Consider the following 19061-nt stretch of genomic DNA (forward strand, 5'->3'; position numbering starts at 1 on the left):
GAATGCTTTTGTGAATTTTCAAGCAAAAGTAGAAGCCCCCTGTGCGTGCCCCCCTCCCCCCCTTCAGCATGGTTGTCAGGAAGATTTCATGGGACACCTTATTTGCATCGACTTTGCTTTTGTGAATTCAGGGAGATAGAAACTCTTGCCCATATCCTCATAAAGTGTCCTTTTTATGATGCCTCAAGACATGGTTTTGATCTCCACAGTAGATAAAGGCAGAATATACAAGAAGTTGAACGGATTCTACTTTATTGTAAGGTTGCATTAACAGAATCTTGCCAACTGGAAGCACAGATGTCCTGCCTCCACTTTTACTTATTTGATCCATTGGGGAGGAACTTTCCTAAGGTTCTTTATCTGTTTCTTGTCTGATTGTTTCCTAGGCAGCATGTTCTCCTTTCTTTCCCCAAGGTCATTCATACATTCCATTACACAATATGACAAACTTTGCCTAGAACGGGTCAGCCCATTCTGGAGCTCTGGAGATTTTTGAAAAGTAAAGTAAGGAGGAACCTGCCCCACTTTACATCGGGGAGGACTGTGTGGAGAGAGTTTCCTCCTTTAAATTTCTGGGAGTCTACCTCTGTGAAGATCTGACCTGGAAAGTTAACACAACCCAGGTGGCTAGAAAGGCCCAACAGAGGCTTCACTTTCTTAGGGTCTTGCGGAAGAACAGGGTAGAACAACGGCTAATGACCCTCTTTTACCGGTCTACTATAGAGAGCGTCCTCTCGTATGGTATTGTGGTTTGGTATGCTGGTCTGACAGCCGCGGACAGGAAAGTATTACAGAGGGTAGTGAGCACAGCACAAGACATTGTGGGCTGTTCCCTGACACCACTGGATGATATCGCCAGGGCTCGTTGCCTTGGAAGAGTGAGGAAGATTCTCAGGGATGACTCACACCCTGGACGGTATCTCTTTACTCTCCTACCATCCGGTAGGAGATATAGGAATATAGGCTGAAAAATAGCTTTTACCAACAGGCTGAAAAATAGCTTTTATCCGTGGGCTGTTAGGCTTTTAAATGGGACATAATCTCTGTGAATTTATGCAGAATTGACTTGGGAGGCCGGTGTATGGTGTAGTTGGTTCACATGGTGTGGTAGGATGGAGGGTTTGTTGTCACTGTGTGTTGGGGGGAGAGAACACGGGGGGAGGCTCAGCTAATCTCAATGTACACATGTTGTACTTTGACAATAAAGGTTTATTATTGTTTCCTTTGTCTCAATTGGGTTGAATTTCAAACTCCACATTTATTAGCTACCACCATGGCCTTCATGGCCCAATCCCTGAAGCTGCTTATTTAAACCAGCCAGTCAGCCTCAAGCAGGAGGCTGATCTGGCGCTGCCCAGGCTGGGCCCAAGTGAAGCCTGCAGGGATGCTGGTCTCATGACAGAAAAGCTGAAGTCTTTTATTCAGATGCTGGTGAAGCTATTTTCCTTAGGTCTCATGTTCTTACTTCTATATCAGCATCTGAGTAAAAGACTTCAACTTTTCTGCCACGTGGGTCAGCCCATTCTGGAGCTCTGGAGATTTTTGAAAAGTAAATAAACAATGGGAAATGGGGTGGGGAGGGCAAGTGGAATCCGGGAGGCTAGCAAAGCAGGCCCAGCGCCTGTGGAGACCTGGCAGGGCAGGATGGAGGGGGGGAATAGGGGGCATGTTGCAGTGTCTCTGCGGTTGGTCGTAAGGGCGAATGACTGCTGTGGTGCTGCAACGTACGTAACCTTGGGACTGGTTCCTAAATATTTTCGGGCTGGGGTTTATAATATTGAACAGTCGCTAACTGAACTTTCGTAACTCTAGGAATACCTATACTAAGACATCAGTGTCTCAAGAGTTGGAATATCGAGATCTGTATTAGCCCATAGCATCTTCAGGGTTCTCAGATGTTTTATAAATCCATACTTAAGGTTTTAGTTGAAACCAAGGACAAAAAAGAAAGCTGTCCCATTTTCTGGATAAGTAGCCCAATATGGCTCAGATTTCAGATCAGGCTGAACTATAAATCTCTATTCTTAAAAGACTTGATACTGCTAGGTAAGTTGTTTTATTGCCAACAAAAAAAGCCATACATCAGCATATAGAAAATCACATAGCTGACATTGGAGAAGGAATATGGCAGTTAACAAAACATAAATTAAGCTAGGAAAGGAAGAAAGTATTACAAAGAAACTTAAAGTGACTCTGCTTAACTGCCTTAACTGTTTCTCATAAGAGGTGATTTTATAACTCTTTGGTCTGACCAGCACTAGTCCTTATCTTAACACCTTCATCCCTTACACAAAGTGTCTTTCATCTTTCTTCATCCAGAGTCTAGAACTAGAGATACAAGTCCCCAACCTTTTGGGCATCAGGAACTGGTTTCATGGTGAGAGGTTTTTCCATGGACTGGAGGGGGCATGGTTTCGTGTGCTGCCTGCATCCCACAGATAGGGCTTTGCTTGTTTGCACAGCCCAGTTTCTGACATGCCATGGACTGGTGCTGGTCCATGGATCGGGGATTGGGGACTTCGATATAAGCCATCTATATTTTGGCTTAGCTTAGCCTAATACGTCATCTGTTATTGAGAAGGTTGTATTGATAGCAAAAGACTTGCTATAAGGTTCCTTTATTTTTGTTATGTTTGTCTGGTTTATAGTCCCCAAAATCATTATGGTTGAGAGGGTTCCTGTGATTTCTCTCAAATATAAGGAAATATCTAGAGGGATTTTTTTTTCCAGGGGGCTGAACTATCAGCTAAGCTACAGCAAGTACAACAGCAACTCCACCCTTCTTTTTCATCTACAAAAGAAAACCTAAATAATAGGCTTCATCAAAATGGAACAAGGTTCACTTATTTGCTGTGCTGGCTTCTCCACTTCGTAGACTCCTGTGCAATAGAGTTCTGATATTCTGTAGGCTTTCAGATGATTGAACAAAATAGTTAAGTTTTGTTGAGGTCTTGTTCTCCAGTATCCAAAAGCGACCTAAATCCATGATTCTGGCTTACCCAAGTAGATATACAACTAACATCTTGTAATAAAATACAAATAATGCCCCTGACATGCATGTGTGCTCACCTGCCACTCACACAGTTTTGTTCTGAATGGGCCGTGTCCTGGTAGTGGGCCACAGCCCGGTGGTTGGGTGCCCCTGATCTAGTAAACAGCAAGAGATATTTTCTGAGTTTCTTTTCAGATACTAATGTTTTAACTCCACTTAGTAATATTCCCAGTAATTTTCACTGGAAAATTTAGAACAGGCAGACTATAAGATTGGTCCATAGTACCAAAGATGTTTTTTTTTTTTTAAAAGGCAGCTGGACTTTGTTTTCGTTGAAGACATTTCGCTTCTCTTCCGAGAAGCTTCTTCAGTTCTTTTTTTTTTATTAAAAAGTTTTAACATACATTTTATCTTTAACAATCCCCCCTCCCTCTCCCACACCCATCCCTCCCTACCCCTCCCCCCCTCCACCCCGACTTCCCAGAGCTAAGTACAGGGTATAAAAACAAAAAAAAACACTCATAAACATCCAAATGCTAACAACCATAAACTCTAAAATCTATCACTCTCTAGCTCATATAGGATAACTACAAACACTATTACTATTAACTATAAAAAAAGAAAAAAGAAAAGAAAGGAAGACTTATTCAAATGCTACATGAAACTTTTTAGTCCCATATTTGTTCTGGATATACTCAATCCATTTTCTCCACTCCATAATATAACGTTCTTGCGAGTGATCTTTCAAATAAGCCGAAATCTTTGCCATCTCTGCCAGGTCAGAAACCTTTAAAGTCCATTCTTCTATAGTCGGCAGTTCCTCCTTCTTCCAATATTGACCTATTAAGAGTCTTGCTGCCGTAGTTAAATTCAACATCAACTTAGTGTCCACAACCGCAGCATCTGTAATTATACCTAACAAAAAAAATTGCGGGCAAAACTTTATCCTTTGCTTGAAAATCTTCTGCATGTTCCACCAAATTTTTATCCAAAAGGCCTTAACCTTTTTACAAGTCCACCATATGTGAAAATATGTTGCATCTTCATCGCCACACCTCCAGCACTTGGGCTGATAATTCGGATACATACTTGCAAGCTTTTTAGGATCTAGATGCCATCTATAAAACATTTTATAAAAGTTCTCTCTTAAGTTTTGAGCTTGTGTAAATTTTACGTTCCTCACCCAGATCTTTTCCCACGTGTCCATTATAATAACTTCTTGAATATTTTGGGCCCATTTTATCATACAATCTTTAACAAGTTCTGTTTCTGAGTCAATTTCTATCAATGCAAGATATATCCGTTTGATATGTGCTGGACCCTGCTTTCTAATTTGCTTTATCAGATTTTCATCAGTCATTGTAAAACCAGTTTTCTGATCTTCTTTCCACCTGGCCCATAGCTGAATATATTGGAACCAAGTTTGAACAATCTTCTCATCTCGCAAGAGACTGTACGGTTTCAGACACCAAACATTTCTTTCCAAACTTAAAATCTCCTTATACGTAGTCACATCATGTTTGAAACCAACATTTATATTTTCTATTGCGTGTTTTGGGATTGCCCACAATGGTATCTTACAACCTAACTTATGTCTGTACTTCTTCCAAACTCTCAACAATGCTTGTCTTAAAATATGCGATTTAAACACATTATCTACCTTTTTATCATACAACAAATATGCATGCCAGCCAAACAACAAGTCATGGCCCTCAAGATTTAATAATCTCTCTTGTGTCAAATTAATCCAATCACTTATTCCTGCTAACGCAGCAGCTTCATAGTATAATTTAAGATTGGGCATTTTAAGACCACCTCTTTCACGAGTATCCTGCATAATCTTAAGTTTAACTCGTGGCCTTTTCCCTGCCCAAACAAATTTATTGATACCTCGCTGCCATTCCTCCAGATTAGAATCTTTCTTAAGAACCGGTATCATTTGAAATAAGAATAAAAATTTAGGCAGGACATTCATTTTCACTGCTGCGATTCGCCCCAACAAAGACAATTGCAATTTTTCCCAGCTCTCCATTTCTTTTTGGATTTTTCCCCACAATCTTTCATAGTTATTTTTATATAACTTTGTATTACAGGGTGACAAAAACACCCCCAAATATTTGACCCTTTTAACAATCTCAAATCCAGTTAGTCCTTCTAAAAGAGCCTTTTGTGATACTGTCATATTTTTGGCCAAAATTTTAGTTTTTTGTGCATTAACTTTAAATCCAGAAACCTTCCCATATTGCATTATTATCTCCATCAGGTCCACAACAGAGTTCTCTGGCTGGGTCACTGTAACAACCAGATCATCTGCGAACGCTCTCAATCTATAATCCTGATCTCTAATTTGTATCCCCTTAATTCTTTCCGAACTCTGTATTTTTACCAATAATATCTCCAATGTTAACACAAATAACAAAGGCGATAACGGACACCCTTGCCTTGTGCCCTTCTCAATATTACAAGCTTCAGTCAAACTATTGTTAACTATTATTCGGGCAGTTTGTTTTTGATATAATGCCCTAATTGGTTGCAAAAATTTATCCCCAAAATTCATTTTATCTAAAACTTTCATCAAAAATTGCCAATTCAATTGATCAAAAGCTTTTTCCGCATCTAAAAAAATTAGCGCCGCAGGGATCTTGTTATTCCTTTCCAAAAACTCTAACACATCAACTATATGCCTCACATTATTTTTCATTTGCCTACCACTGATAAACCCAGTTTGATCCCCATGAATCACCTGTTGCAGAACCCTCATCAGTCTATTAGCCAACACCTTAGCAAATATCTTATAATCTGTATTTAAAAGTGATATCGGTCTATAATTTTTTACTTGAGTAGCATCTTGATCTTCCTTCGGTATCAAAGAAATAAAAGCAGTTCTCCAAGACGGAGGCACCTTTCCCCCTCTCTGAATTATCTGAAACAGTTCCTTTAATGGCTTTATCAACTCCATTTGTAAATTTCTGTAATAAACCGCAGTCAAACCACCCGTACCTGGTGCTTTATCCAACTTCAATTCCTTAATTGCTGTAAGAATTTCTTCTTCTGTTATTAATTGGTTAATCTCCTCTTTTTGTGCCTGCGTAAGAACCGGGATGCTAGCATTCTCCAAATATACATCAATATCCTTTTCATTAATCTTCTCCTTAGCATATAACTTAGAATAAAAGTCCAGAAAGGCTTCCTTAATAAGATCCTGTTGAAACACCACCTTTCCCTTATGTTCAATTTTGTCTATATTAGAAGCCCTTTGCTTTTTCCTAAGTCTATAAGCTAGCCATCTACCTGGCTTATTAGCATTGCAAAAAGTATTATGCCTAGCAAACCGCAAATTGGTTGCCACTTGGTCAGCCATTAATTTGTCAAATTGTCCTCTTAATAGCTTAATAACCTCCTTAGCCTTCACATCCAATGGGTTCAAGATCAAGGCCTTTTCTTTTTCCCTAATTTCGTTCTCCAATTCTTTCCTTCTGGCTTCCAAAGTACGTCTGTGTTTGTTATTCATATATATCAACACCCCTCTCATATAGGCCTTGCTAGCATCCCAAACCATATCCATAGAGGTATCCTTATTCATATTAATTTCAAAAAAATCCTTCATCCGCTGTTTACATTCTTCCACATTTCTCTGATTTCTAAACAAGTTCTCATTTACGCGCCACGAGCGCCTATCTCTATTGTCCTTATTGATCTCTAACCAAACTGGACTATGGTCAGAAATAGCTCTTGCACAGATCTTTACCTTCTTAATCCTAGAAAAAAAATCATTAGTCAGCAAAATAAAATCAATCCTGGAAAAAGATTGATGTCTATCAGGAAAAAAAGTATAATACTTTTCATGCAGGTGAGTGTCACGCCAAATATCTCGCAGTTCCAGATCATCCTTCATTTCAAAAAAAGATTTAGGCAATCTGGCATGACTCGGAGAGCGCTTAAAAGAACCAGCCTTATCCATCTGTACATCCAAAACACCATTCCAATCCCCCATAAAAATAAACGATTTGTAATCCAATTGAGTAAGCTTTGTATGAAGTGAGCTAAAAAAATCAGCTTGCTGTTGATTAGGAGCATACAGTCCAACTAAAAGCGTTTTTTTGCCTTCAAGCAGCAAATCTATCATAACATATCTTCCATGCTTATCTGCTTCAATTAATTCCGCTGATAAAGCGCTTTTAACATAAACAACCACTCCATTTTTCTTATTCATCACAGATGCAACAAATTGCGTGCCCAATCTTGAGTTCGATAAATACTTTTGGTCCATAGCCCTAATATGCGTTTCTTGCAAACATATAACATCAATCTTGAATTGTTTTAAATATTGAAAAACTTTCTTTCTCTTCTGTGGTGAATTTAGTCCATTAACATTCCAGGTTAGAAATTTAGTCGCCATGCGTGGCATCCCGAAGCTGTTGGAGCACATCTTTAATAGCCCCTCTATCTTTTTTGGGCCGCGCTCCTCCCACTGCTTCACTGTAAGTACGCTTTGAAAGTTCCATAAACTTCTGTTGGTCTTGCTCTTTTATTTGTTTTGCTCGTTTTAAAGCGGCACGTGTCACCCTCTGCTCTCCAGCAACAGCCAACGAGGCTATAATTTGATCCCCTCCAGCACCATTCTCCTCTTTCTGTCCACCTTCAGCCTCTTGGGATTTCCCTTCTCCAAATCCCTTTGCAGCTTCCAGAAGTGATAGTGGGGTCGCTTTTAAAACATTATTGTAGAAGTCACGTGCCTGTGTCACAGTAACCAGACGGTATCTTTTACCTTCATACATCACCACCAATCCGACAGGAATCTCCCATCTAAACTTTATTTCACGTTGCTTAAGTTCTTGCACAAGAAATGCAAAATCCTTCCTTCTCCTTAAAATCTTTGGAGGAATTTCTTTTAAAACCAAAACTTCTTGGTCAGCAATCACAACTTTAGTATCATAAGCGGCTTGAATAACTTCATCTCTGGTTTCTCTCTTAGTAAAATAAACCACCACATCTCTAGGTAGCTTTCTCTGTCTAGCAATCCATGAGTTTACACGAAAGACTTTATCCATGCATCCCTTTATTTCAGATGCTGGCTGACCCAATACTTCTTCCAAAGCCTCAGAAATCAGCTGCTTTAGGTCTTCTTTAGGATTCTCTTTTAAGCCCCTGATTCTGATAGCATACTGCATCTGGTGATACTGGACAAGACTCAATTCTCCGTCCATTCTATCCCTTAAATCTTCATTCTCCAGTACCTTTACTTCTAATATAGCATTCTTTTGACTCAGATCCTCCACTTTTTCGTCCAAACTTTGCACACATTCAGCCACGCTAAAGCTTCTTCAGTTCTGACTGAATGGTGGAGAATGGAAGGATTTATATTCCTTGCAATCATCTTTGTTATTAGTACTCTGAGAGTCGTTGAGGCCTCTTGGAGGTTTAACTGTGCCTGCAGGGTCACCTGTATAGTGCAAATAGCTGTGGAACCTTCTTGGAACTGCTGAAAGGACTGTGGTGTTGAGAGAGAGCTATTCAGTTTTAATGTAGATGGCCTCTTTGACCCCTTTTTCAAACCAGTAGTCCTCTCTGTCCAGAATGTAGACTTTGCTGTCTTCAAAAAAGTGGACTGCTGAATCTTGTCCTGATGGGTTTGTTTTCCTGCATTGTGCCATGTATTTGTGAAGTAATTGTTTTGTTTTTCCAATGTGCAGACCTCCACGTGTCTCATTGCATTGTACTGCATATATCACATTACTCAGTTTGTGTCTGGGTGTTTTATCCTTGGGGAGGCCAAGTTTCTGCCTTAGTATGTTCTTGGGTTTAAAGGGTGCATGTATGTTGTGTTGATCAGATGATTGCAAGGATATACATCCCTCCATTCTTCACCATTCAGTCAGAACTGAAGAAGCTTCTTGCATGAGAACCAGAATATCTTCAAGGAAAAACAAAGAAAGTCCAGTTGCATTTTGAAAAAGCTCCATCATGACCTGGATGACTCCACAGACATTGGTCTATAGTGGTTAAGGTACGAGGCTAGAAACCAGGAGACTGTGAGTAGTAGTCCGGCCTTAGATTCAAAAGCTGGCTGGATGACTTTGGGCCAGGCGCTCACTCTCTCAGCTGACCCATCTCACAGGGTGGTTGTTGTAGGGAAAATAGGAGAAAGGAATATGTTTGTCACCTTGAGTTATTTATAAAAATAAAGTAAAATAAATGAATGAATAAATAATAATATTATCATTCTTTGGAAAGAATTATAAAACACTGAACATTCTTTTTTTTGATCAGCTTGATTAGCAAACCTAGTTTTCTATTAAGCTAAAAACTTAGGTAGATTATCTGCAACCTTATAGATGACTTGGTAAGAGATGCAGGTATCCTAATACCAGAAGTACTTGATCGTGATAATAAAATAATGCTGATATGTGTATTAAAATAGATTCAGAGGGGAAAATATGATCAGAGCATGTTTTGATGTAGACATTGTATTTGTTGGTACCTCCTTAAATCAGGGATATCTCTTGATAAATTCCTAGATATTGTTATTTCTCTAAAATCATATATGTTGATCCCACGATATTGTTTCAGTAGTTGAACAATTATATGCCTATACAATATGTTTTTCCAATAGAGGTCTCTGCCTGGCATTTCTGCCCATTTGGTAGTGGGGAAAGTGCTTCTGTTACTTTTAGAGCACCCAAATGGCCATTAGGTTATTTTTCTCCTTTTATGAGAAAAAAGGAGAAAAACACAACTTATTCTAGAAGGGTGTAGCCACCTTGGACTTTTCTTCCACCAGATTCCTTGAGCAATATTCGAAAAGTTGTTGCATGAAAACCTGTGTATTCCTTTGCTTAGCAAATTTTAAATATTCTTCAAAAGTTATCATTGTCACCCTCTGCCTTATATAAATGAGATTGACAAATAATAGAATTTTTTTTCAAAGTAGGAAAACAAAGTATTCTCTATCTTGCCCTCTTTCTCTTACAACAGTTAGATAGGTATCAGAACCAAAATTGGACAACTCACCCTAGCCAACTCACCATGGGTCAAATCACCATGGGATAGTTCAATGCAGGATAACTCAAGAGAGGGCAAGCAAATTGCAGTGGACCTTGTCTTGCTTTAGGTTTGAACCTTCTCAAGTTAGACATCTTCAAGGCTGGAGTCCCAGCAGCCTGTTGATCAATTGGCACTGAATTGTCCTGTGGCGAGTTGAAAGCAGCATGGTCCTCAGTGTTCCTTTTCATGGGGTATTATAAGCTTAATTTACAAGCATCTACTGTGGCTTTCCTGGAACAAGTCCAAAACACACAAAGGGCATTAAGATTGGGTTATGTGCAGATGGCAGTATTTAAATGAGTATACTATTTAAATTGACTTGATCCAAATGGTTAAGAATACAATGAAAATAGGGAGTTCTTTGCTTAACTTTACTCCTTTTTGAAATTAATTTTTTCCCCACTCCCATCACTTTAAGAAACACTGGAAATGTACATTGCCAGAAGCCAATGAAATTATCGCAAAACATTTTCTGATCCATCATTTAAAGAAAGTTGTTTTAATGTGGGTATCGGAACTATTTTCTTCTAAAGTGGTATAGAAGCCTGCTTTAAGATAAATGACTAATCTCACCAGCAATTTCAATTACTTAATCTCTAACTGCTTGGAAAGCTCCTTAGGAAAAAGAATCACAGCTGGCTGTAAATAATCATTTGGTAAACTCAAAAGGTTAAAATATGTAGACAGTGTCTGTTAAGTTATCTTAAGTTGTTACTAGTGTATGATTAGAGAAGCAATTTCAAAAAGGCATTTAATAAGGTTATAAATTGTTATTTTAATTGATTTATTGCCTAAGGTTCCTGTTGCAAGAGCCAGCATTCTTTGGCTTACCGGAGAATACTGTGAACGAGTTCCAAAAATAGCCCCTGATGTTCTAAGAAAAATGGCCAAGAGCTTCACTGTGGAAGATGATCTTGTAAAACTGCAAATTTTAAATCTTGGCGCAAAATTGTATTTAACCAACTCAAAACAGGTAAGATTAAAATACCATTGATGTTTGAAATCACAAACATAACTACTGTATGTAAATAGTTCATTAAATTTGACTGAATAGAACATTGAATGAATGGAACAGCCATTCATAAAAGTAGAATGTTATGTTTTTCTTTTGGACTTTGGAAATCAAAAAATTAAAGTCCACAGTGACCACTTTAATATTCAGAAGCATATAACCAAAAGCAAAAATCTTGCTTTGTATTTAGTCCTATCTTGATAAGTGTATTTCAAAACTGAAATCCATGAGTTTAAAACTGAATCTTTCCTGAGACAAATTTCTGCAAATGTCTCAAAGCATTGGATAAATTTCTATTTAAGTGCCAAATATTACCAAATAACCAAAATCCTTTCACTTGTGTGGGTTTTGATGATGGTTCACATCTAATACTGTGGTTTAGAAGGTTGGAATGAACAATAGTCAGAGGACCCAGTATATCCTCAAGGTCTTAAGAGGGAACAAACAACAGTCAAGAGGATCCAGCACATCCTCAATGACTCAAGAGGGAACATTTTTTTTTACTTCTGTTGGACAGGTTTTCAGAAAGGAAGACATCAGTAAAAAGAGTAATTTGCACTGGTTTTTGGCATGTTCTGACAGAGTTTCATGTATGCATATACAGTGAGGATATTGACAAAGTTCAAACCCTGGTTAGGCAGGGAGCCATACACATTACCAATTTATACCTTAGTGGAAGAATGCATGATACTTAGTGCAGAAGTGCTTGGCACCACCTCTGTTTTTCTGGATATTCCATTGCTGACACATAATTATAGGAGAAGCCTCTCACAAATTTTTCTAAGGGCACTTTTCAAATAAAAAAAAATCACACAATTTCTGTTGAAGCACAGATTATTTATGACAGTACCAGAGATAGCTAAAAGACCGTTCCTGTATCTAGATGTATGCAAACTAGTATATACAGTTGGTAGAATATAATTGGATATAATAGTATTTTATGTGATATTAAGGTCAGATACAACTTCTCTGAGGTGATGGGAGTGGAGTTACAAAAACAGTGGTCCATTGAATCAACAAATAAGGCATTCTATGACTGACTCTTCAACTGTTCTTGGTTCCCAAAATCTTTGCTTAGTTCGTAATATCTTCTCCCAGCTTTATCAGCATTCCTTAGCCTTCTAAACGTTTTTATGACTGAACTGACAGAAATTATTATTTCTCAAGCCCTTTGGAAGGTAATTAGACAGGGGGATGTTTCTTCTTTATTTCATTTGTCCTAACTAGCACCATATTTTCCCCTGTGCAGGAAAGGGACATTTACAGGGAGATAATTTCTTAATTATTTCCAAGATCTTTCTATTTCCTCTGTTTGGTTGGGCGGCCTATAGCATACACCTATGGCAATATCATTTTTCCTCCCTTTTATATTGACCCAAATGCATTCAAGACTGTTTTCATCATTGTTGTGCTCTATTTAGAGCACAACAGAAATTGTGCTATTCAGAAATTTAAAAATGGCTCCCAGTTCAGTGTGACATCAGTGGAACTGGCAGTCAGAGCAGACGTAGTAGACTTGATTGTTGGTATTCCAGTACTAAGAAGCACTGAAATTACAAATAATATGAATGTTAAATATTAGGATTCCGTAACAGCTAACAGCTAATAATATCCCCATTGGTCTCTTTTTATATTATTTGGTTGTTAAAACCAATCAATCTCAACTGGGGAAATTATTATCTATTATATTTGTTTAAGTGTACTGCTTAAAATGTAACATTTCAGGAATAATTACAGAGTACCAAAACAATAAATAAATACATTATATGAAAGTTATCCATTCATATAAATGTGCTTTCCTAATTTCTTTTTTGAGAAATAATACATTTATTCATCAGAATATAATTCTGTGTCATGCAGAGGTGTGACTGTTGAAAAGATGTACAGATCAGGTAATGTACATAGCTTATCACAAGCAGAATAAATATAATACTTTCTATATTTTGTGTTTAAATGATGTAGTATTTTTATATTGTTATATTGTATTTTGTAGATATCTGCCAAACCAAAAATACAATTTATGCAAACTATTTGTGCATTTCCAATTGTTTTATTATGCAAAAATTAAAGAGTATTCATTGAATAATTTTAGTAATTAATATTTCTACATGAAATTAAAGAATCTGGTTGTGCTGTAAAAAGTTGAAGTAATATAATTTGCTTTTACGTATATAAATGACCAATATTACACGAGGCTTTAAGCTGTGAGAGGAAAAATGGAAGAAGTCTTTTATCCTGGTTTTTAGAGGGCATCAGCAGCTTGCTTTTATGAAAAAGTAACAGCTAAATGCACTGCAAATAATTTGCAGTAATCCAGTTCAGTGATTCATGTGTCTGCTTTAATGGGTCATAATTCAGAGTAAAGTAACTGAGTGCAGTCAGAGTGCAGAGATGGCTTGTGCCAGGGACAGTATCTCTTCATAAAACACACCTCAGCAGAAGCAGTTTGCCAGCCTCCTAATACCCTCTGATGTTTTGATGTCCTGCATATTTTTCCGATTAAGTTTTGAGTGCCATGTTTTTAGTTGTATTTCCACATTCATTATTCTCACGTAGGCCCTTCAGCGGGTTTGCCATATATGATTATTTTTTTAATGATGCCTTTCTTTCCACTTCAGCAGTTTAATAATCTAGCACATGGCTGCTTCTCAGTACTCAGCATTCACCTCCCCTACGCAGAAGAGGACATGTGCTTTGGCTTCAAAATTCCATTTACTGCTTTTGAAATGCATATTCCCTACGGAACAACATTTGTTTGACATAACCATTCATTTTTATTACCTTTTTAAATATGTTTATCCAGAGTTATCAATAATCATAAATAACTTGTATTTTCTTCTTGTCCTGTTTTTCACAGACAAAATTGCTTACCCAGTACATATTAAACCTCGGCAAGTATGATCAAAGCTACGACATCAGAGACCGAACAAGATTTATTAGGCAGCTTATTGTTCCAAACGACAAGAGTGGAGCTTTAAACAAATATGCCAAAAAAATATTCCTGGTACAAAAGCCTGCCCCACTATTTGAGTCACCTTTTAAAGGTATGCCAGCTACATTTTCTATCTAATGTTAGATAGAGACATGCATCTGTTTTATCTATTTCTATATATTTAAATAACCAAGTGGTGAGCTTAAAAAATAGCATATAAACAATATAATTTCAGCTTTCAGTATTTAAGAAAGCTGTCAGAATTGTACATTGTTTGCTAGTGTGAAATGTAACTAAAAAACAGAAATCAGATATGATTTATATGTTTGTTTTCATATATGGTATACGTTTCTGGAAAAAAATCATAATTGTGTTAAGTGCAATCTGTTTAGAAAATATTTTTAGTAGCTTAAGATATCTAACTTCACTTTGGAGAGTATTCATTATACTTCTGATTGAGCAACATGAAACTAGAGTCCCATATTCATTTTTTTGGTGTATTAGGATTACTGATGTTATTCTTTTAAATTGTTGCATAGAGAAGGACGCCATGTGGTACTTTCTCCATTGCTATCTAACTAATCTTAAAAATCAGATTTGTAATTACTAATTTTGTTATGTTCATTATCTGCTTTCTACATTTTCACATACTTTGCTATATTAATCCTACTTTAAGTCCTGAAAGCAGCACTCCTTCTGAAAAACACTTAACATTCTGGATGTGTTTTTGCCAAGACATGTATATGGTTTATTTAACTGTGCTGTCATTCTTAATATTCACAGTAAAGTAATTTTTAGAGAAGCTACATTTCAGATCAACACCTTTAAATACACTGACTGATTAGCTTTTTTATTGACCATTATGGGGGAGATTATTGTAATCTATGGACTGGAATCAGTTTTTTGACCTATGAAGAGCTTCTTGTTTATATTTATTCCATGACATTTGAAGTAATGTAATACCAATTACCTTTAGTCCTGATTAAGATTGCTCTTTATGATACAGAGCTTATCTGTATATTTTTCATCTTTCCTTCCCCACCCTCAAATAGATAGGGAGCACTTCCAACTTGGTACTTTGTCTTATAGTCTGAACATGAAAGCCTCTGGCTATCTGGAATTGTCTAATTGGCCAGAAATTGCACCTGACCCGTCAGTGAGAAATGTAGAAGAAGTTGGATTGGTATGTTGACTTTTCAAAATGACATTTTATACTTTTGGAAACAAGGAACTTTAAATCTATCTACGGTATATTTTTTTCAGGTTTCAAGTGTATTTTAATAAACATAATTATTTGGAACAGAAGCCTTATTTTGTAATTATTTTGAAATTCTTTGCATTATTCTGCTGATGTTCAGTATGTTCTGTTTCATATCTTACATTTTTTTTCAACTTCACTTGCTCATGGTTAATTACTCCAACCAATTCAGCTTTCTCAATTTGATTGGTAAGGTGGTTTCAGATTAATAAACCATAATGGCTATTCCTAGATAATTGCAACTGTTTCTGATAAATGTCATTCACTGCACATCCTAAAAAGTTGTGTTTGGTGTCTTCCCTCAGTTCATCAAAACAAAACAAAACAAAACTGATTCTGGGAGTAGGAATGTAGAAAAGAATATATGTTGCATTATCATTACTGCCGTTGTTATTGTTGTTTTAATATTATCAAATCCAAAATAGTATTTTGTTCACTTCTCTCTCTCTCTCTCTCTCTCTCTCTCTCTCTCTCTCTCTCTCTCTCTCTCTCTCTCTCTCTCTCTCTCTCTCTCCGTGTGTGTGTGTGTATGTATGTATGTGTGTGTATGTATGTGTGTATGTATGTATGTACATGTACCAGGATCAAAAAGAGAGTTGTAAAATGTGGATAAGTAAATATTTCTACTTCAGTTGTATAAACCTGTCCATTTATATAAACAGTCAAAAGAACAGACTTATCTACAAGGAAAGGCAATAAAAGAAACCACTGAAAAATTTTATCCTGAGTCTGACGAAGAAGAGGAGGAAGAGGACACTAATGAGGAAAGTGACGATTCTTCTAGCAGTAGTGAGAGTGGTATGTTCTCCTGCAGGCTCTGCCTCAGTCTACTCCCAGATTTTGTCCTCCTCATTTCTTCTCTCCCAGGGCACTTTCTTTCTCCTCCTTTCCAATTTCTTCTTCTGCATACAATTCATTTTCTCATTACTTTACTAGATACTGATGCCATTTCTTTCTTACCTTTGCTATCGTATAGAGCTTCATAGAAGCCTTCTAGTAGATGAAGCTGCCAATTAAAGCAGCAGCTTAAATCTTTTAAAAAACAAAAATGGGCCATTGCAGCTATATACTGTGGGGGAACAGAACAAGGGAAGGGAAGGGCCTTTTTAAGAAAAAGAAGGGGGTAGGCTTGGTGATGTTGAGCTTTGAACCTACACCCAGTACTCTAACAGTAGCAATACCACTGCATATCATCCAGTTATATTACAGGGGAATGATTCAGTTTATAGGTAATAGTAGTAGTTGTATCAACTGGTATAATAGGCAGTAAGACATATAAATACACCCAACATTTTTACACTTTTTTGTTTATTTAATTCACACCTTTATTTCATGTATTCAAAAGTAAATAAAATTATTGCTTCTGTATAATTATACATAGAGATACTTTTTTAGGCAATTTGATTACAGGTACTCTATAAGCCACTTTAACATTTTTTTTAAAGTAGAAAGTGGCATCTACATAAATTTTAAATGATCTCAAATCTCTGCAGTTCCATTTTCACATTATGATGCTGGAATCCTAGGTTTTGGGTCTCCTTTAAAACGGAAAAAGAAAAACTAACCAAAACCAATAGCAATTATGAAATCAAAGCTCTGAATTTTGAAGTTACGACCTATAAAGCCCTGGTTACGACCTATAAAGCCCTAAATGGCATGGGTCCGGGTTACTTACGGGAGCATCTGCAGCCGGCATCAACTTCCCTTCGTCCAGTGCGCTCCCACAGAGAGGGCCTCCTTAGGGTGCCGTCGGTCAAAGAGTGTTGACTGGCGGCCCCCAGGGGGAGGGCATTCTCTGCGGGAGCGCCAGACCTTTGGAACCGTTTACCGGTGGAGCTCCGGATGGCTCCCGACCTCCCCTCCTTCTGACGTGACCTAAAAACATATTTATTTGAACAAGCCGGCCTGGTCTGATGGGTTTAGGGGTATTTTAACATTTTGTATTAATTTATTTAATTGGGCTACTGTATTTAATATTTCTTTTAATTTTTATATATTGTATTTTATTGTATTGCCCTGTACACCGCCCTGAGTCCTTCGGGAGAAGGGCGGTATAAAAATTAAATTAAAAAAAAAAAGATTAATCTCTGAATCTGTAGCCTGATATACATAGACAGTAAAAAAGGATACGTTGTCAGGGTACATATTTATTTCAATATTTCTTACTTTCAGAATACTATTTACATAATAAGATATGTTTTAGATACTAATTATTGCTAATGTGCTATGTCTACTTGCCTCAATAATAAAATATTTGTTATTTCAATTTGTATTGCCAGTCAGAGTCATGAATTTAAGATAGAGATAAATTGAAATAATGGTTTGTTACTAATATGTCCAAATGCTTTCATTTTCTTTTTCTCACATCTTCATTCCAATTATATCTACAATGTTATATCTGCACTGGGTCCTCCCATCTAATATTTTCATTTAATGGAATTATTGAAATACAAGTGTGTAAATATAGGCACACATGTATAAATATAGAAAGGACACATTTTTCAAATCCTGTGGGGCTAGTCCTCTGAACACTGGGAAACAAGAGAAAAATTGCCAAAGATTATTAAGGATAATGACTAGAAAAGCAGTGGACTGAAACTGGAAAGCGTACCTTCAAGTTAAATATTAGAAACACTTTCCAGCCGATTAGAAACTGAATAACTTGTTTAAATTTCTGATTAAATTGTCATCACTGGATATGTATGCAAGAATAGATTAAATACTTAAGTTCTGAAGATGACATTAGAGCAGGAAAGTAAGGATAGAGGACATGTAGGTCATGTCTGATTTCATTCCTTTCCCGTCATCCTGCAAACATGGCCAAAAACTAAGCATAGATTTTAAAAATACAGTGTTTGAAAGCTATGAAAGCAACATTTTGATGTCATTGTTTATGATAAGATTGCATAAGAATGCTTAAACATAATTGGAAGGCAGTATTGGAAGCTACTCACCTGAATTGTTCATGCATCCAACTAGAAAATGAATCTGATTCTGAGGAAGGAAAGGAAGAAGAGCAAGGAGATACCAGCATGGAAAGTAGCTCAAGTTCTTCTACTGAAGATAAGAATGATAGGAAACCAAAGGCTGAAAGAGGAATTACAAGGAAAAGAACAACAGTTTCAGAAAGGTATCTGTGTACTAGTTTATAATACTAAATCACAATGTTGAAATTAACACAGCTTTTTATATTTCGCTACCCTGATAGTGACATTCACTTTGGAAAAAAATATTACCCATTTCTGCAATTTCAGATGATATAGTTACATGTAAGTTGAGCAAATCTTTTTTTTTAAAAAATCTTTTGTTGTATATTTAGATGAGCAGTCTATATTAACATAACCTTGGGAGGCTGTACAGTTAGCCTGTCACTTTGTGAAACACCTAGTTACCTTATATAGTAATTTTGTGAAGGATAAAATTAAACTGTTCTATATCTTGCCATTAGGTAACTAAGGCAATTGATTTTTCCCTAAATAATGTTATATTAAAAGGATTATGGTTCAGATATTGGAGGCAAGGGCTGTGAAGGGAAACGGTCAGAAGCTGCTTAAGGGAAAGGTCTTTTAAAGATTGCCTGTTACTAATAGAGTTAATGTGTATTAAAATGCCATTAAGAATTTAAGTAATTGGGGCTAATACCTTGGATTGTCTGAATCTGTTTCTTCCACTTCTGTCAGCAAGTGGCCTCGGTGGACATGATGGCCCTTTTACTCTGTAGCCTGCCGCCAATGCATTGATGAGTTTGCAGCTCAGCTCAGTCGTGGCTGACAGAGCTGATTGTGGCTCAGTATGCACTGTGCTCCTTTTATTACAGACAGTA

At 37.0% G+C, this 19061-nt stretch overlaps 1 protein-coding gene across 3 annotated transcripts in view; it reads left to right on the forward strand.

Moving 5' to 3' along the window:
• AP3B1 (adaptor related protein complex 3 subunit beta 1) overlaps window positions 1-19061 on the forward strand; it is a 165507-nt gene that overhangs the window by 71640 nt on the left and 74806 nt on the right. For all 3 annotated transcript variants that reach the window (XR_014025209.1, XM_081318391.1, XM_081318392.1), the window contains exons 15-19: window positions 10833-11009; window positions 13906-14092; window positions 15033-15163; window positions 15901-16036; window positions 18218-18368. Coding sequence is in view for 2 of the 3 variants with exons in the window: in XM_081318391.1 (XP_081174517.1) it covers window positions 10833-11009; window positions 13906-14092; window positions 15033-15163; window positions 15901-16036; window positions 18218-18368 (782 nt within the window). In the remaining variant the exon portion in view is untranslated. The remainder of the gene's footprint in view (window positions 1-10832; window positions 11010-13905; window positions 14093-15032; window positions 15164-15900; window positions 16037-18217; window positions 18369-19061) is intronic.

Source organism: Vipera berus, assembly GCF_964194415.1.
Source record: "Vipera berus genome assembly, chromosome: 2".
Lineage (NCBI taxonomy): Eukaryota > Metazoa > Chordata > Lepidosauria > Squamata > Viperidae > Vipera > Vipera berus.